This window comes from Micropterus dolomieu, linkage group LG10 (assembly GCF_021292245.1).
Source record: "Micropterus dolomieu isolate WLL.071019.BEF.003 ecotype Adirondacks linkage group LG10, ASM2129224v1, whole genome shotgun sequence".
Lineage (NCBI taxonomy): Eukaryota > Metazoa > Chordata > Actinopteri > Centrarchiformes > Centrarchidae > Micropterus > Micropterus dolomieu.
This window is the reverse complement of record NC_060159.1, coordinates 4,450,856-4,462,970: the sequence shown is the minus strand read 5'-3', so window position 1 is coordinate 4,462,970 and position 12,115 is coordinate 4,450,856. Positions and strand designations below refer to the sequence as shown.

At 42.1% G+C, this 12,115-nt stretch overlaps 1 protein-coding gene across 1 annotated transcript in view; it reads right to left on the bottom strand.

The window, feature by feature from the left end:
* Window positions 1-4,505: 4,505 nt before the first annotated feature.
* Window positions 4,506-12,115, bottom strand: part of LOC123978188 (leucine-rich repeat and fibronectin type-III domain-containing protein 2-like) — a 54,901-nt gene continuing 47,291 nt past the window's right edge. Inside the window, exon 2 of the mRNA XM_046061347.1 lies at window positions 4,506-5,906. Within this exon, the coding sequence (XP_045917303.1) occupies window positions 4,506-5,885 (1,380 nt within the window). The 5' untranslated portion in view covers window positions 5,886-5,906. The remainder of the gene's footprint in view (window positions 5,907-12,115) is intronic.

The window sequence follows — 12,115 nt, the reverse complement described above, 5'->3', positions numbered from 1 at the left end:
ACCAGGACCACACCCCTAAATGCATTGAAGCAACTGCCATGTGATTGGTTGATTAGATAATTGCATTAATGAGAAATTGAACAGGTGTTCCTAATAATCCTTTAGGTGAGTGTATATGCCAATGATGACATTTTAATATATTTTCTATGTTTTTGCAAATGGTATATATATGCTCAGTGTATATTGTATGTTTGTTGTGGGTAATAATGGCAAGGGTTGTTTGACAAGTAATTTAATAAATGATCCTCCATAATGGCAAAACAACTGAATATCTTGTTCTTTAGCTTTCAACCAAACAACATAGTCTTCATTAGCAGAAGGCGTTGGCTCAGTTGTCTAGACTTTCCAAGAAGGGTCTAGAATTAACTTTTAGTCTCAACCTTTATTTTACACACAGTATAGTCAGTGTTCCCAAAGTAAAATGTTTTAGTATCTCCAGGAAAAGCGAGTAAGAGGACATTGAGTTGTTTTGTTAACTGCTGTTTCCAAGGTCAAGGATGAACTTGCAAGTTCCAAGAAAGAACGACAGCAGCAGTCATTTTAGCAAGTGTTTATGTTCAAGTAACACAGTAACACAGCCGGAGAAAAAGAGGAAGTCTTGTAATGTTGGTAGAGTGACGGTAAAAGAAGAAGGTCAGCGTGGACGGAAGGGTCAACAAAACATCAAACTTTAGACGGCGCACTGTTTGCTTCCCAGACCATTCCATAATCAGTCATTTTTTGTGTTTAAACCTAATCAAACCTTAACCTTAGAGATCAGAAAACACTTCCAGGAGGCAGTTAAAATCAGTATATTTTGTAGCTTAATTTGGACGACTTCTTGGATTTCCAAGGTTAGTAGTAAGGAAACAAAGCTAAGTATTGTGCTGACTTAATATATATACACTTTACCCAGTAGATACTTCTAGGCTGTTACTGAAGTTGTTATTCTAACTTTAACTTCTACTTGAGTACTTGTTACTGTAAAATAATATGACTTTTACTTGAGTGCGTGGCTACTCTTCCCACCTCATTTCTTCAAATTTGGAACATCTCAGAAAGTACACTTTTCAGGAATTTAAAAAAGACTTCTTTTCAGCCTGACAACAGCCTTTTCTATTTTAAATAGGTTCTCTGGAACATTCACATCCACCCATCCTACATAAAGGATCATGTGCAAACCTTTAGTTCAGGTAACAATGTGCAAATTGTGGAAACTGGAGCAGTGATAACATTGTCCTCCAACTCCAGCGTTTGGAGAGGAAACAGCTGACAACTCTTACCTGCTGTGCACAACAGCAGGATAGCTGAAATGATTAAGTTGCCAGGATCCCTTGAATCCCACCAGCTACAGGCCTATTTCCAAACTTCCATTCATATCTAAACTTTTACAGACTTGTCTCCACTCACCTTTCCTGTATTCAGCTCGGCTTCCATGAATCTATCGGTGAAACATTTCTGGCTGCTTTCAGAACAATGCACAGCACAGAGAATGTCCCTGTTAAGGCAGAAAACCATACTCTCATGGCAGCCCGAAAGTTCTGTTTTAATTTTAAGTTTTTTCTGACTTTCTCCCCTTTCCACATCGCCCGACTGCCTCATCCGTTGACACACCGGTTCCTACTTCCTACTATCAGCCCTGCAGTGACCTTCCCTGCTCACCTGTTTCTTCTCTCCCTCATAAGGGTACATACTCACCATATATATGATTCACTTTTCTGTTTCTGGCCAGTTCATTCTAGTTGCCTTTTTGGTTTTTGCAGTCGATTTTCTGTTACCTGGACCTTTATCTGCCCACCTGCCAGTGTCCCTGCCTGCCTACCGGTCTTTCTGTCTGTACCTGACTGTAAGTTACACCACCAAATAAATGACTGAAGTTATCCCGATGCCTCCCTGGTCTGTGGGTACTTTCCTGTGTGGAACCTTTAATCAAAGAACCAGATATTTTAGGTGCTTTAGCTGACACCTAATGTTGTCAATGGAGAAAATGCCCCACCCCCCCACCGGTTTTTTGTTTTTCATAATGCAACATCCAACCCAAACCATCACAAATGACAGCTACAAAAATGATTTGTATGGGTGTTTACAGATCTCTGATTTCAGTGGATAAGGTTTGGTCAGGTTTAAGGTATCTGTATGCTAACACAGAATCTGGCAATTTTAGCAACTTCTGAAAGAGACAATGTGACAATAACACCCTCTGTGGGAGGTGAGAAAGTGTGCAAGTTTTGAACTTCTTTCTCTTTTTCGTACTTCACACAACAAATTGCAGTACCATAATCTTTGAGAGATGTGTGTGGTTATCCTCATTTGTACTATTCTAGTCTAGTTCTCACTATCTGTGCATGGCAACTTCGGTATGGTGACGGTTTAGGGAATAAACTATGGGTTAAGGTAATGATAGTATTAAATATTAAAACACAACTTGCATTTGTTTGCATTGAGAAAGTCAGACACACTACACACCCATCCATCACCCTGACCTCCACACTCTTACTGTCCACCTCTTTCCATAAAGAACACACTACTTCCAGCGTTGGACGTTAACAGTGAAGCGCGGAATCGTTATAATATCATTCCAACTAGATGTCCTTGTCAGGTAATTATAATCGTGCAGTAGGTCGTTGTAGCCATTTGAACAAATGATCAATGCTGTCATTTTTCAGTTGAGGACAGTCTCAGGCAGCTCTAATTCTTCACTTTGAACTAATTCCACTGTATAATTGTCCGCTCTGTTCTAGTAGCATTATATGAAACTTGTCACCTGTTAAAATGAGGGGAGACCCTAGATAGTGTTCAGATTGAAGCCACACATAAATGAAGAGAGGCTGGAGGATCTTCTGGGAACATATTACAAGCAGATGTAATTTGCAATGGAGCATAAAGAATTGATTGGAAGTGCCAGCGGACCATTTTAATTTATTTCACTGTCGCCACCTGAGTTACCTTCTCCCATAGTCCAAAATGTGAAGGTACACACATTTTTCAATTCAGTTTGGATTTTAGACATCCAATTTTTGTATAAAAAGTAGCACACTCTGCAAACCTCGATTTGCATGTTTGAACAGATTATAATGAGGAACGGACTAATTAATATTTGCAGAACAAAATAGCATCTATTATATATTCTTAATATTGATTCTTGAAAATGTTTTATGCAAGAACACAAGTACATGAAAAGGTGGCCACAGCCCTGAGGCTACAGCTCTAAACATCTTGCTCTTCACAGTTTTGAGTTGAGTAACTAATTTAAATGGCATTAAGGAATTGGATTTTTTTCCTGGCTGTTTTCACATTCGTTTTAGAGGCTGTGGCGGTCGAGCACAAGTCTCATCTAATACAGTTCATCCCCATCAAATGCAGCTGCCTCCTGAGCTTAGACATTCCCCTGGTTCTGGACTGCTGAGCATAATTGAGCCCAGCACAGCACCGTGCTTTGTGAGGGAGACATCAGATGATGAAAAGGTTATGAAGAAGGGAAAATACTTATTTTTGCTGCTTTTAGACATTTTGATGGACAATACAGATATTTGATGATGGATGGACTCCTTGGTGCCCATATCAGTGTGAAATATTACAGAAAACTCTGCAATACACTGATTTCACTGGGAAGTCTTGTTATGTTATTCTGTAAACAGACATCATTCAATGATTAAGTGCTTGTTTGAATGTTTCAATGTATCTGTTGTTTAGATTAGATGCTTCTTCAAAACACAGCATTCTGTAGATTAACCATTCAGATGCCATTGCTTTTCCCCTGTGTGCCATTCAATCCTCATCTTTAGGTAATAAAGATAAAATTAGTGTTGCACAATTATTGAAAAAATATTGGCACTGACATAAAGACAACGGCACTGGTGTGATTTCAAATTAGACAGAAAGCTGTTTTACACAGTGTTCAAAACATTAGCATTTCTGCTGGTCCAAATGTCTCGTACGTTTAGGTGAAACAACACATTATCGGCATATCCGATGAATAAACTGAATTATTTGGCCGGTTGGGGGGCAGCTGAACAAGCTGAAAACACATTATCTGATATATTATCTTTATTATGCCGGACATCTTACCAAACTATTCTCCACATCCAGCAGACACAATATTGGGTTTCACTTAGAATCTTGTTTCTGGCCACCTTATGACTCGCCCAGTAATCACTCTCGTGGCCCATCTGATTTGTTCAGCTTCTGAGAAAAATATCTGATTTTTTAGACTACATGTTCCACTATGTTCTCCGGCCATTTACTGAATCTGTCGTTGTGTACAGTGGGTGTCTTGGTGACAGCTTTGTAGTGTGTTTAGCACTTTTTCTGCCAATTTTCCAGTTCTGCCTTGTTGTTTATGGGTTCATTACTACACAAGGAGACACAGTACATTTCAGCAGTTAGACCCATTGGTAATCTATAAATATTGAGTGCAGATTTAAATGAACCCAGTCATCTATATTTCACCTACTGTATATATATATAAGAATTGCCACAGAAACTGTGCCTAAACTTCAAGTTTACTAAACTATGCTAAAAAATGCTTACCTGTAGATCAGAACTTCATCATCAGAGCAGTTGTATTGGAGCTGGTACATTTTCACCGTGGGAGCTGACTTGCTTACTGTCCACTTGACCAGCACTGAAACAGCTGTCACCTCGGAGACAGTAACAGTCCTGTCAGGTTGGCTCTTGGGAGCCCCCTTGCTGATCCTGGTGGTCCCTGTGATATCTGAAAGGCGTGACTTTGGCAGGACTGGCTGCCCGGTGCCGTTGCTGAGGTGGGGGAGCTGGACGATGGACACCTCCACGGAGGCGGTGGACTCCCCAGCTACATTAGCGGCAATGCAGGTGAAGGTGCCGTAGTCCTTGGAGGTCGTGATGGTGATGCTCAGGGTTCCGTTGTTGTACACTGCGGTTCGGGAGGAGTTGCCAAGCAGACGATCATCAGGGGAAATCCAGTGGATGGTAGGAGAAGGGTCTCCAGTTGCTTCGCACCGTAGGCTAGCCGTCTGGCCCTCCAAGACCAGCATTCTGTGGGTGTGCTGGGTAATGAGAGGTGGCTGACACACGAACTCCTCCTCCCTCACATTCCAAAAGTAACGACCCTTTAGGGCAGGAGGGGAGGCACAAGTCTCCAGGTCGTCGTCTCTCTCAAGCCTCCGCAGCCACAGTAACTCACAGTTGCAGTGCAGTGGGTTCCCGCCTAGACTTAGGGACAGCTGTGGAGCATAGGGTGTGGTCAGGATCATTGAGTCCTGGGCACGGGCAAAGATAGGGTCTGGGGGTAGCTTCTGCAAGCGATTCGAGGTCAGGTCCAATCTTGCCAGCCTTTCCAGGTCAGTGAAGGTGCCCTCTGGAATAAAGTCCAACAGATTATGGTCCAGACTTAGCTGGTGCAGGTTTATCATCTGGCGGACTGAATTCCAGGGTAGAGACATCAGGTTGTTGTACGAGAGATCTAGATCCTCCAAGGCAGGTGCCAGGTCCTCAAAGGCCTTGTCATTGATGCTTCCCAGCTGGTTGTTGTTCACGATGAGGTGCTGCAGGTTGACCAAGCCTCGCAAGTCATCAGGGCCTAGCTCCGTCAAGCGGTTGTTGTCCAGATGAAGCGAGCGCAGTGTTTCCAAATCACCAAAGGAGAAGGGCTGAATGTAGCTGATGGTGTTCCTGGAGAGGGTCAGGTCCACCAGGTCGGTCATATTGGCAAAGTCCTGCTGTGTAATGCGGAGGATGTAGTTGCCTCCCAGACGGAGCTCCACAGTGCCTCGGTCTATGTCTGGAGGCACGAAAAGAAGACCTTTGGAGGGACACAATGTCCCCAGGGACTCTGACAGATTCTGGCATACACAGTACTTTGGGCAGGCATGGCCGATCATCACTGTGGCTCCCAGGACGAGCAGGCAGCAGATGATGTGGTCCATGGTAGACTCATACAAAGGAACCTGTGTGAGAAAAATAAAAATAAAGACAGACGATTTATGATAATCTTCATAAACTTTCTCATCTTTCAAGCTTTAGTATCAATTCAACCGGGGCCCTCTGACAGACCACAGAAGGCCCTCAGGTACAAAAGGTGTTCAAAAATCTGAGATGGAGCCGCATGCCCAACTAAGTCCTACCAGAAATGATCAAAATGTTGAAATAATTCCCCCAAATTCTCTGTTAAATGGGATCAGTTTAACACTTCGTTTGAAATCTTTACTTGAAGCCCACAGGAATCATTACACTTTCATCTTATCTTACAATTTCCTGTGGCTGACTTATAGGGGGTGTGTGCTGTGAGTCTGAACAGCCCAAAAGTTAAGCCTGAACACTTTATTCAGAGTTTAACATGAAACAAAGGACACCTGAAAGGTCGTTACTATGGACAGTTTATATAATATTTATATTTCTCTGCTTCGTACTCTCTTCCAAATATTTTTGTCTAAAATTGGATGTTTGTTTCCAACCTGTCAGATTATTTGACTACTTCAGTTTCTTGCACAATCAAACTCACTTTTAGTGATGTCAGCATGTTCTACAATGGTTGCGTTCTACACCTGTGCGAAGTATTCAGAAGTTATTAGTCACCTGGTAGCCAAACAGCTGATAGTAAAGCATCACTGAAGTGTGACTTCAGTGCTCTGTCTGAACTAACGCAATCAGCTATTATACAATAACCATGTTTCTATGGGATTTAAAAAGCATCGGGGCATTGACATTACACAAAATATAAAGTGTCTTGTCAATGGCACACATCGTCTGTTTCTCTTGTTCAGTTGGTTTTATAATGGAGCCTCTCAATTATCGGCCCCCAGAGACACTGTACTATCTAGGTCTCGCTGTGACCTAGGTCCATTTCTCCTGGTGGATTGAGAACTCAGGTGTACATAATGGTGTAATCATAATGTTGTAGATCAGAGAATACACCACAGTAACTCAGGTCCAGAGCATTAGACAGAAGGCACTCAGACACAAGATATGAGCTGTAACAGAGGGCCCCCGGCGGACTGTGGTGATAAGTAGTATTTTTATGGGATGCTAATAAATTTACATATCTCAATGGTCAAATAAAATGGAGCTTCTAGTGTGACCAACTGATGCAGTCTCCCCCGTGTTACCCTTTATTATTACCGCGGAGACACCTGAAATTTTATTTGTACACTGTAAATGTGATGATCTCTCTAATATACAAGTATAACAACTCAGACAGCCAACAGCTTAAAATAGAAAGGATTCCAAACAAAATCAGTATACCACCGTGCACATTTGCATCATGTCATGCACAGTGTCATTACACAATATTGTTTTTCATATATACGAACAAGCATGCAGATAAACAGCATGAATGCTTTCCAATATAAACTGAGATTATCCCTCTTTCCTTGCTGGCTCACACCCACACATGTATGCACACATCTACATCTGTACAGTGCACATACACTCACACATGGCCGCGCACACCCACACTCATATGTCCAAACACACACCACTGCATCGTCAAATATTGTCATGTTTGCACTGGGTTGCATCTCACTTCTTTTCACTTTCAACAGAGCACAAGGTTTTCTGCCACACAAAGATGTGTTCTTATGATATGATAGAGGTGTTAAGGGTCGTAATAATGAGGAATAGTTCAGTGTACCAGCTGGCCTTTATTTGTTTGTGCTTAAAAGTTGTAAAATTGATAATAATGCATAGACAAGAAATGAAAATACAGTTAAATACCGAAAATGTGCTTTTTTATTGAACGTGCAATGAGGTTAGCTCCTTTCTAATATCTAGCCTACCATATAGTACATTGCAAATTTTCTGCAAAGTCCTTTAGATTGTGCTCACAGGGCCAGGGGAACACAAATAGAAGCATTTCATCACAGAGAGCAGAGCAGCACACTGAGGAAGAACGTTTAGTAAATCATCTGGCCAAGTCCAGGGCGCTCTGTGGAGGATGAATGGTGTTGGAGGTCAGGGAGATGGCAAAATGACATCTCTCCTGTCAAGCCAAGCATGGCGGTCATGCAGGTGGCTCTGTCATATGTTGAGCAGAGCCAGGACAGCAGTAATCATTGAAGGCCTTGATGTGAACACTCATCACAGCTCCTGACAGACGCGGCCATGCCGACCCCGGGGTCTGCCAGGCTCCGGCCTTCAAGCGTTGACCCATAGGTGGACGGGGAGCGACTGACTTCCGAATCATTTCACAGCGACACTTATCTGAACGCAGGCAGGCCCGTACGGTTACAGTAGATAGACTTGGAAATGTGGGTCTCAGTGTTGTCGTGATAACCGCAATTTCCCTAACCGTTGTGAAAGATTGAATTCAATATTGAATTTCCTGATCATTCACAGTTTTTACCAACTGTGTTGTTGCAAGCTGAAATTTCATTTCAGCGTGAGCTCCAGCGGGTATAGACTCTGCACAGACAGCACCTGAGTTTGAATAGTAAAGAGGAGAAGAGAAAGTGTCAGAAGTGAAATTGATAGACACACAATCTGTCTCATGACAGCACACTGCAGCAGTCATTGCGGGATTGTAAAAAAAAGTCAAATGGGTGAAACGTGGGAACAGCACCAGTGTACCTCACAAAGCTGTACACTCCCAGTACACTTACATTGGCTGATATAGACTGTTACCAGCAGAAACATATGGACACTAAAACTACATATTTTATTCTGTGCAAAAGGAGTTGCAAAAGATAAGTTATTGTCTTTAACTGGTTACTCTGTCTACTGCAGTATCATGCCAGTAGATTTTTAGAAATGAATCTATTGTTAGAACAGTAGAGAGGGTCTATGTTGGAGGATGTGAGAAATGCTCAGTAGTAAATAGCTCCACCTGCGGATAAGTAGAATAAAGTGTAACCATTGGCCGGAACGTGTATTGCGTCATCCACGCATGGATGTGAATGAACCAGATCCTCCTACACAGAGCACAACATGTTATCAGTGAGGAGGAGGATGGAGAGATGGAGGTGTGTTGGGTCTATGCCAACGGGTGCAACTAGTGGATGATACCAATCCTGCCTTGATTAAAGACTAAGACTGAATTCAAAAAGGATTCCCTTACAAGGCTAGACAGTCAGGACATCTAACCAAAATCTTTAGGTCACAGGGAGTCCATTAACTCCGAACCCTGCGAACCAAACGATCTCATCACATACAAGGCCTGCTGCTTATCTACCACCCCACTCTTTTCTCCTCCTGTGTTGTTGTGAAGTTTCAGTGCGACACACAGCGTCCCCGTAACCATAGTAACTCATTCTCACTCCTCACTCATGGTGTGAGCAGAGGGGGAGAGATGCTGACGGAGATTACTCCGAGCTGCATCCAGGGAGTAAAATTAGCCAGTATATTTCTCACTTTCCCCCCTGATGGTCTGAATAACTCACTAGATTTGTTGCTAGTCGCTTTGTAGAAATAAAGTCGCTGAGGGTCTGATATAGTTAGGCAGCGGACCAAACCATTCAGAGGCATTTGAAGGGGGAGGAAATAATCTTAACTCATACAGAAGCCATGAGTAGGTGGGGGAGGGTGAGAGTTGTTTTCAAACTCAGCGTGGGAGGATGCATTTACATGAATCAGCGCCAAAGAGTTGTTTGTTAATTTTTAGCAAACACACAAGTGTTTTCATCCTCAGCCCAATGAAGATAAAAGCCCTTCAACTTTCAGGCTCCCTCACGTTACCATTTCTTTTTTTGTCCATATGACAGGGCCAGCATTTTGCTGTTCTACATTGCATGCAATCCATTAATGAGAAATGCTGTTGCACACATTGGTGAATAATGTGCCTCCCTGTTCTTACATTGCTAGGACTGCAGCTGATGGTGGGAGGCTTCCCTGTTGGTATATTATTTCTCTTCCACATCACAGACAGCATGTCCCCTCTGAGAATCAGATAATGGATATGTACACTCAATGACAACAACAATATGAACCCTGCTCCTGAAGGCAACATGGGCGCTTGCTTTTCGTTTGCATGTATCTCATCTATAGACAGTGAAAGACTCAAAATCATGATAGGGCATGCGAGGCGAACACAATTTTCCTCTTCAAAGTACTTTGTAAGTCACATGCTGCATTACAAGTCTGAAATACTTTACAACCCAAAATTCAGAATATTGTAGAATCTAATAGCACATTCATTGTAGGCACTAACAATTCTGCTAAGTGAAAATTAAAATATATAATGTATGCTTAATTGTCATTGTTTATATTTAAATCACTTCAGAGTACAGTTCTAGCTTAAAAAGTCAAGATGAGGTAACAACAGTAACCTTCTGGCAGCACCCATCTCATATCTTCCCCTATCAGTTGTCACAGTGGCGGGATGTCATTTTTCATTTTTGACTGGCTGCCTATCTCAAGAAGGCAGGTCTCACCTAATATGAGCCTGTCAGACTGCAGACACCAGAGAAGTAAGCATAGAGGAAGAAGAGGAGAGTGGCATGCTGCTCTGAGTGCAACCATTTTTGTTGAGACAATGCATGATAATCCCCAGCACTTATTTTGGTTTAGTTTCTGTATGCGTGTATTTGTTAACTTAAATAAACTAAAACCTACCGATCTCAGTGCACAACTTTTAAAACAGGAGGAGGCCTCTCGTCGACAGTCGAGTGAGCAACAACACTTGGAACCACTGGTAGAAAGTTAGTGGAGTTCATTGTGATTCAGGCAAGGCCTGCGTCCTTTTCTTGTTGAGTGGCATTACGTTTAAATTCTGGCCTGTTAGTAGCTGGTACAGAAAGGTTTAGTTTTTAATTAACCCCTACACAGTACTACCTGTACAGTGACACAGGACACAGAACAGTGCTTCAGTAGTGCATATTCCCATATTCCTAGACAAAGTTGCTCTCTCTCTCTCTCTCTCTCTCTCCATCCTAGAAGGTGCACCAGCCTTAGTTTTGTTTGGTTTGATTGTGTCTAGTTTACCCTTCATTAAAGTTACAAGTAGTTTTAGGTTTGCTCTTACAGTTTCGCAGCTTACAATACGCACGCTGCACCACTGACTGCTGACTTCACACACCACAGTTTGCTGATGATTATATTTAATAAATGAACTGTGAACTTTTTTTGTGTGGGCCACCCTTCTTTTTTCTGCTCCTGGCCGAGCAGGGCAGAACATCTCACTGTGTAAGAAACATCTTCAAACATTTCTTCTGCTCGTTGTCATTTTCAAGTTTTAAGTACAGATTGTTGATCTAATTAGAGTGGGTAAGTGACTCAAAAAGATTCAGATTATTTACGATAGTGGATTAAAATCTGATAAATTCTGTCTAACAACAACCCTATATATACTTCAGCAATGCCTCTTTTTCCTTTTACTCCATTTTTCTGAGGAACGACCAAAAGGTTGTACACACTAAAATTCTAAGTTATCATATTGAGTAGGGCCTATTACATCTGACCAACCACAAGTTTCCACTACCACTGAATGTGTAGTTGAAGTGTCACATGATTAATGCTGTTTTGGTAGCATTTGCACACTAAAGAACACTGCACCTTATGGCATTTTAAAAGTCTGTAAAGCTTAAATACTGCACTAAATATAAGCAAACTGCTAACATTCAGCAGTACTAAATTGGAAGGATTCAGCTTAAATGTGACAGTCAGACTTATCACATGCACCGACATGAGATTTGGGTGTAAGTCTGTGTGTTGAAATGTTTGTCTGCAGGAGAGCAGCTAAAGAAACAGGATCAGGGCTCTGATATTTTAATCTAATCTCTGAGACATGGCAGACTAGCTCCGATTAGCGTTCTGCTGCTGCTGGGCTCTGTGAACAGCTTCAAAAAGTCTTTGGGCAGAAATCTGCCTGTCATCTTGAGAAGGCTGCGGAGTCTGAAAAATGTTACATTGACTTTGTACTTTAGCTGATGAATGTGGAGTGCAGAGCTTAATAGAGACAGTTAAAATGAGCTGTTGTTTAGGTGGCAGCAGGCCGAGGGTTATAGAAGAGAGTAGATAACGATAAAAGACAGGTCTGCTTGCTTTGTTGATGTTTTGTTCTGCTGGGCAACATACAATGAAAGGCCACTTTAGGTACACTACCACGTACCTCAATGCATTTAGACATGTAGACGTGGACAAGACAACTTGCTGAAGTTCAAGCCGAGCATCAGAATGGGGAAGAAAGGGGGATTTAAGTAACTTTGAACGTGGCATAGTTGTTGGT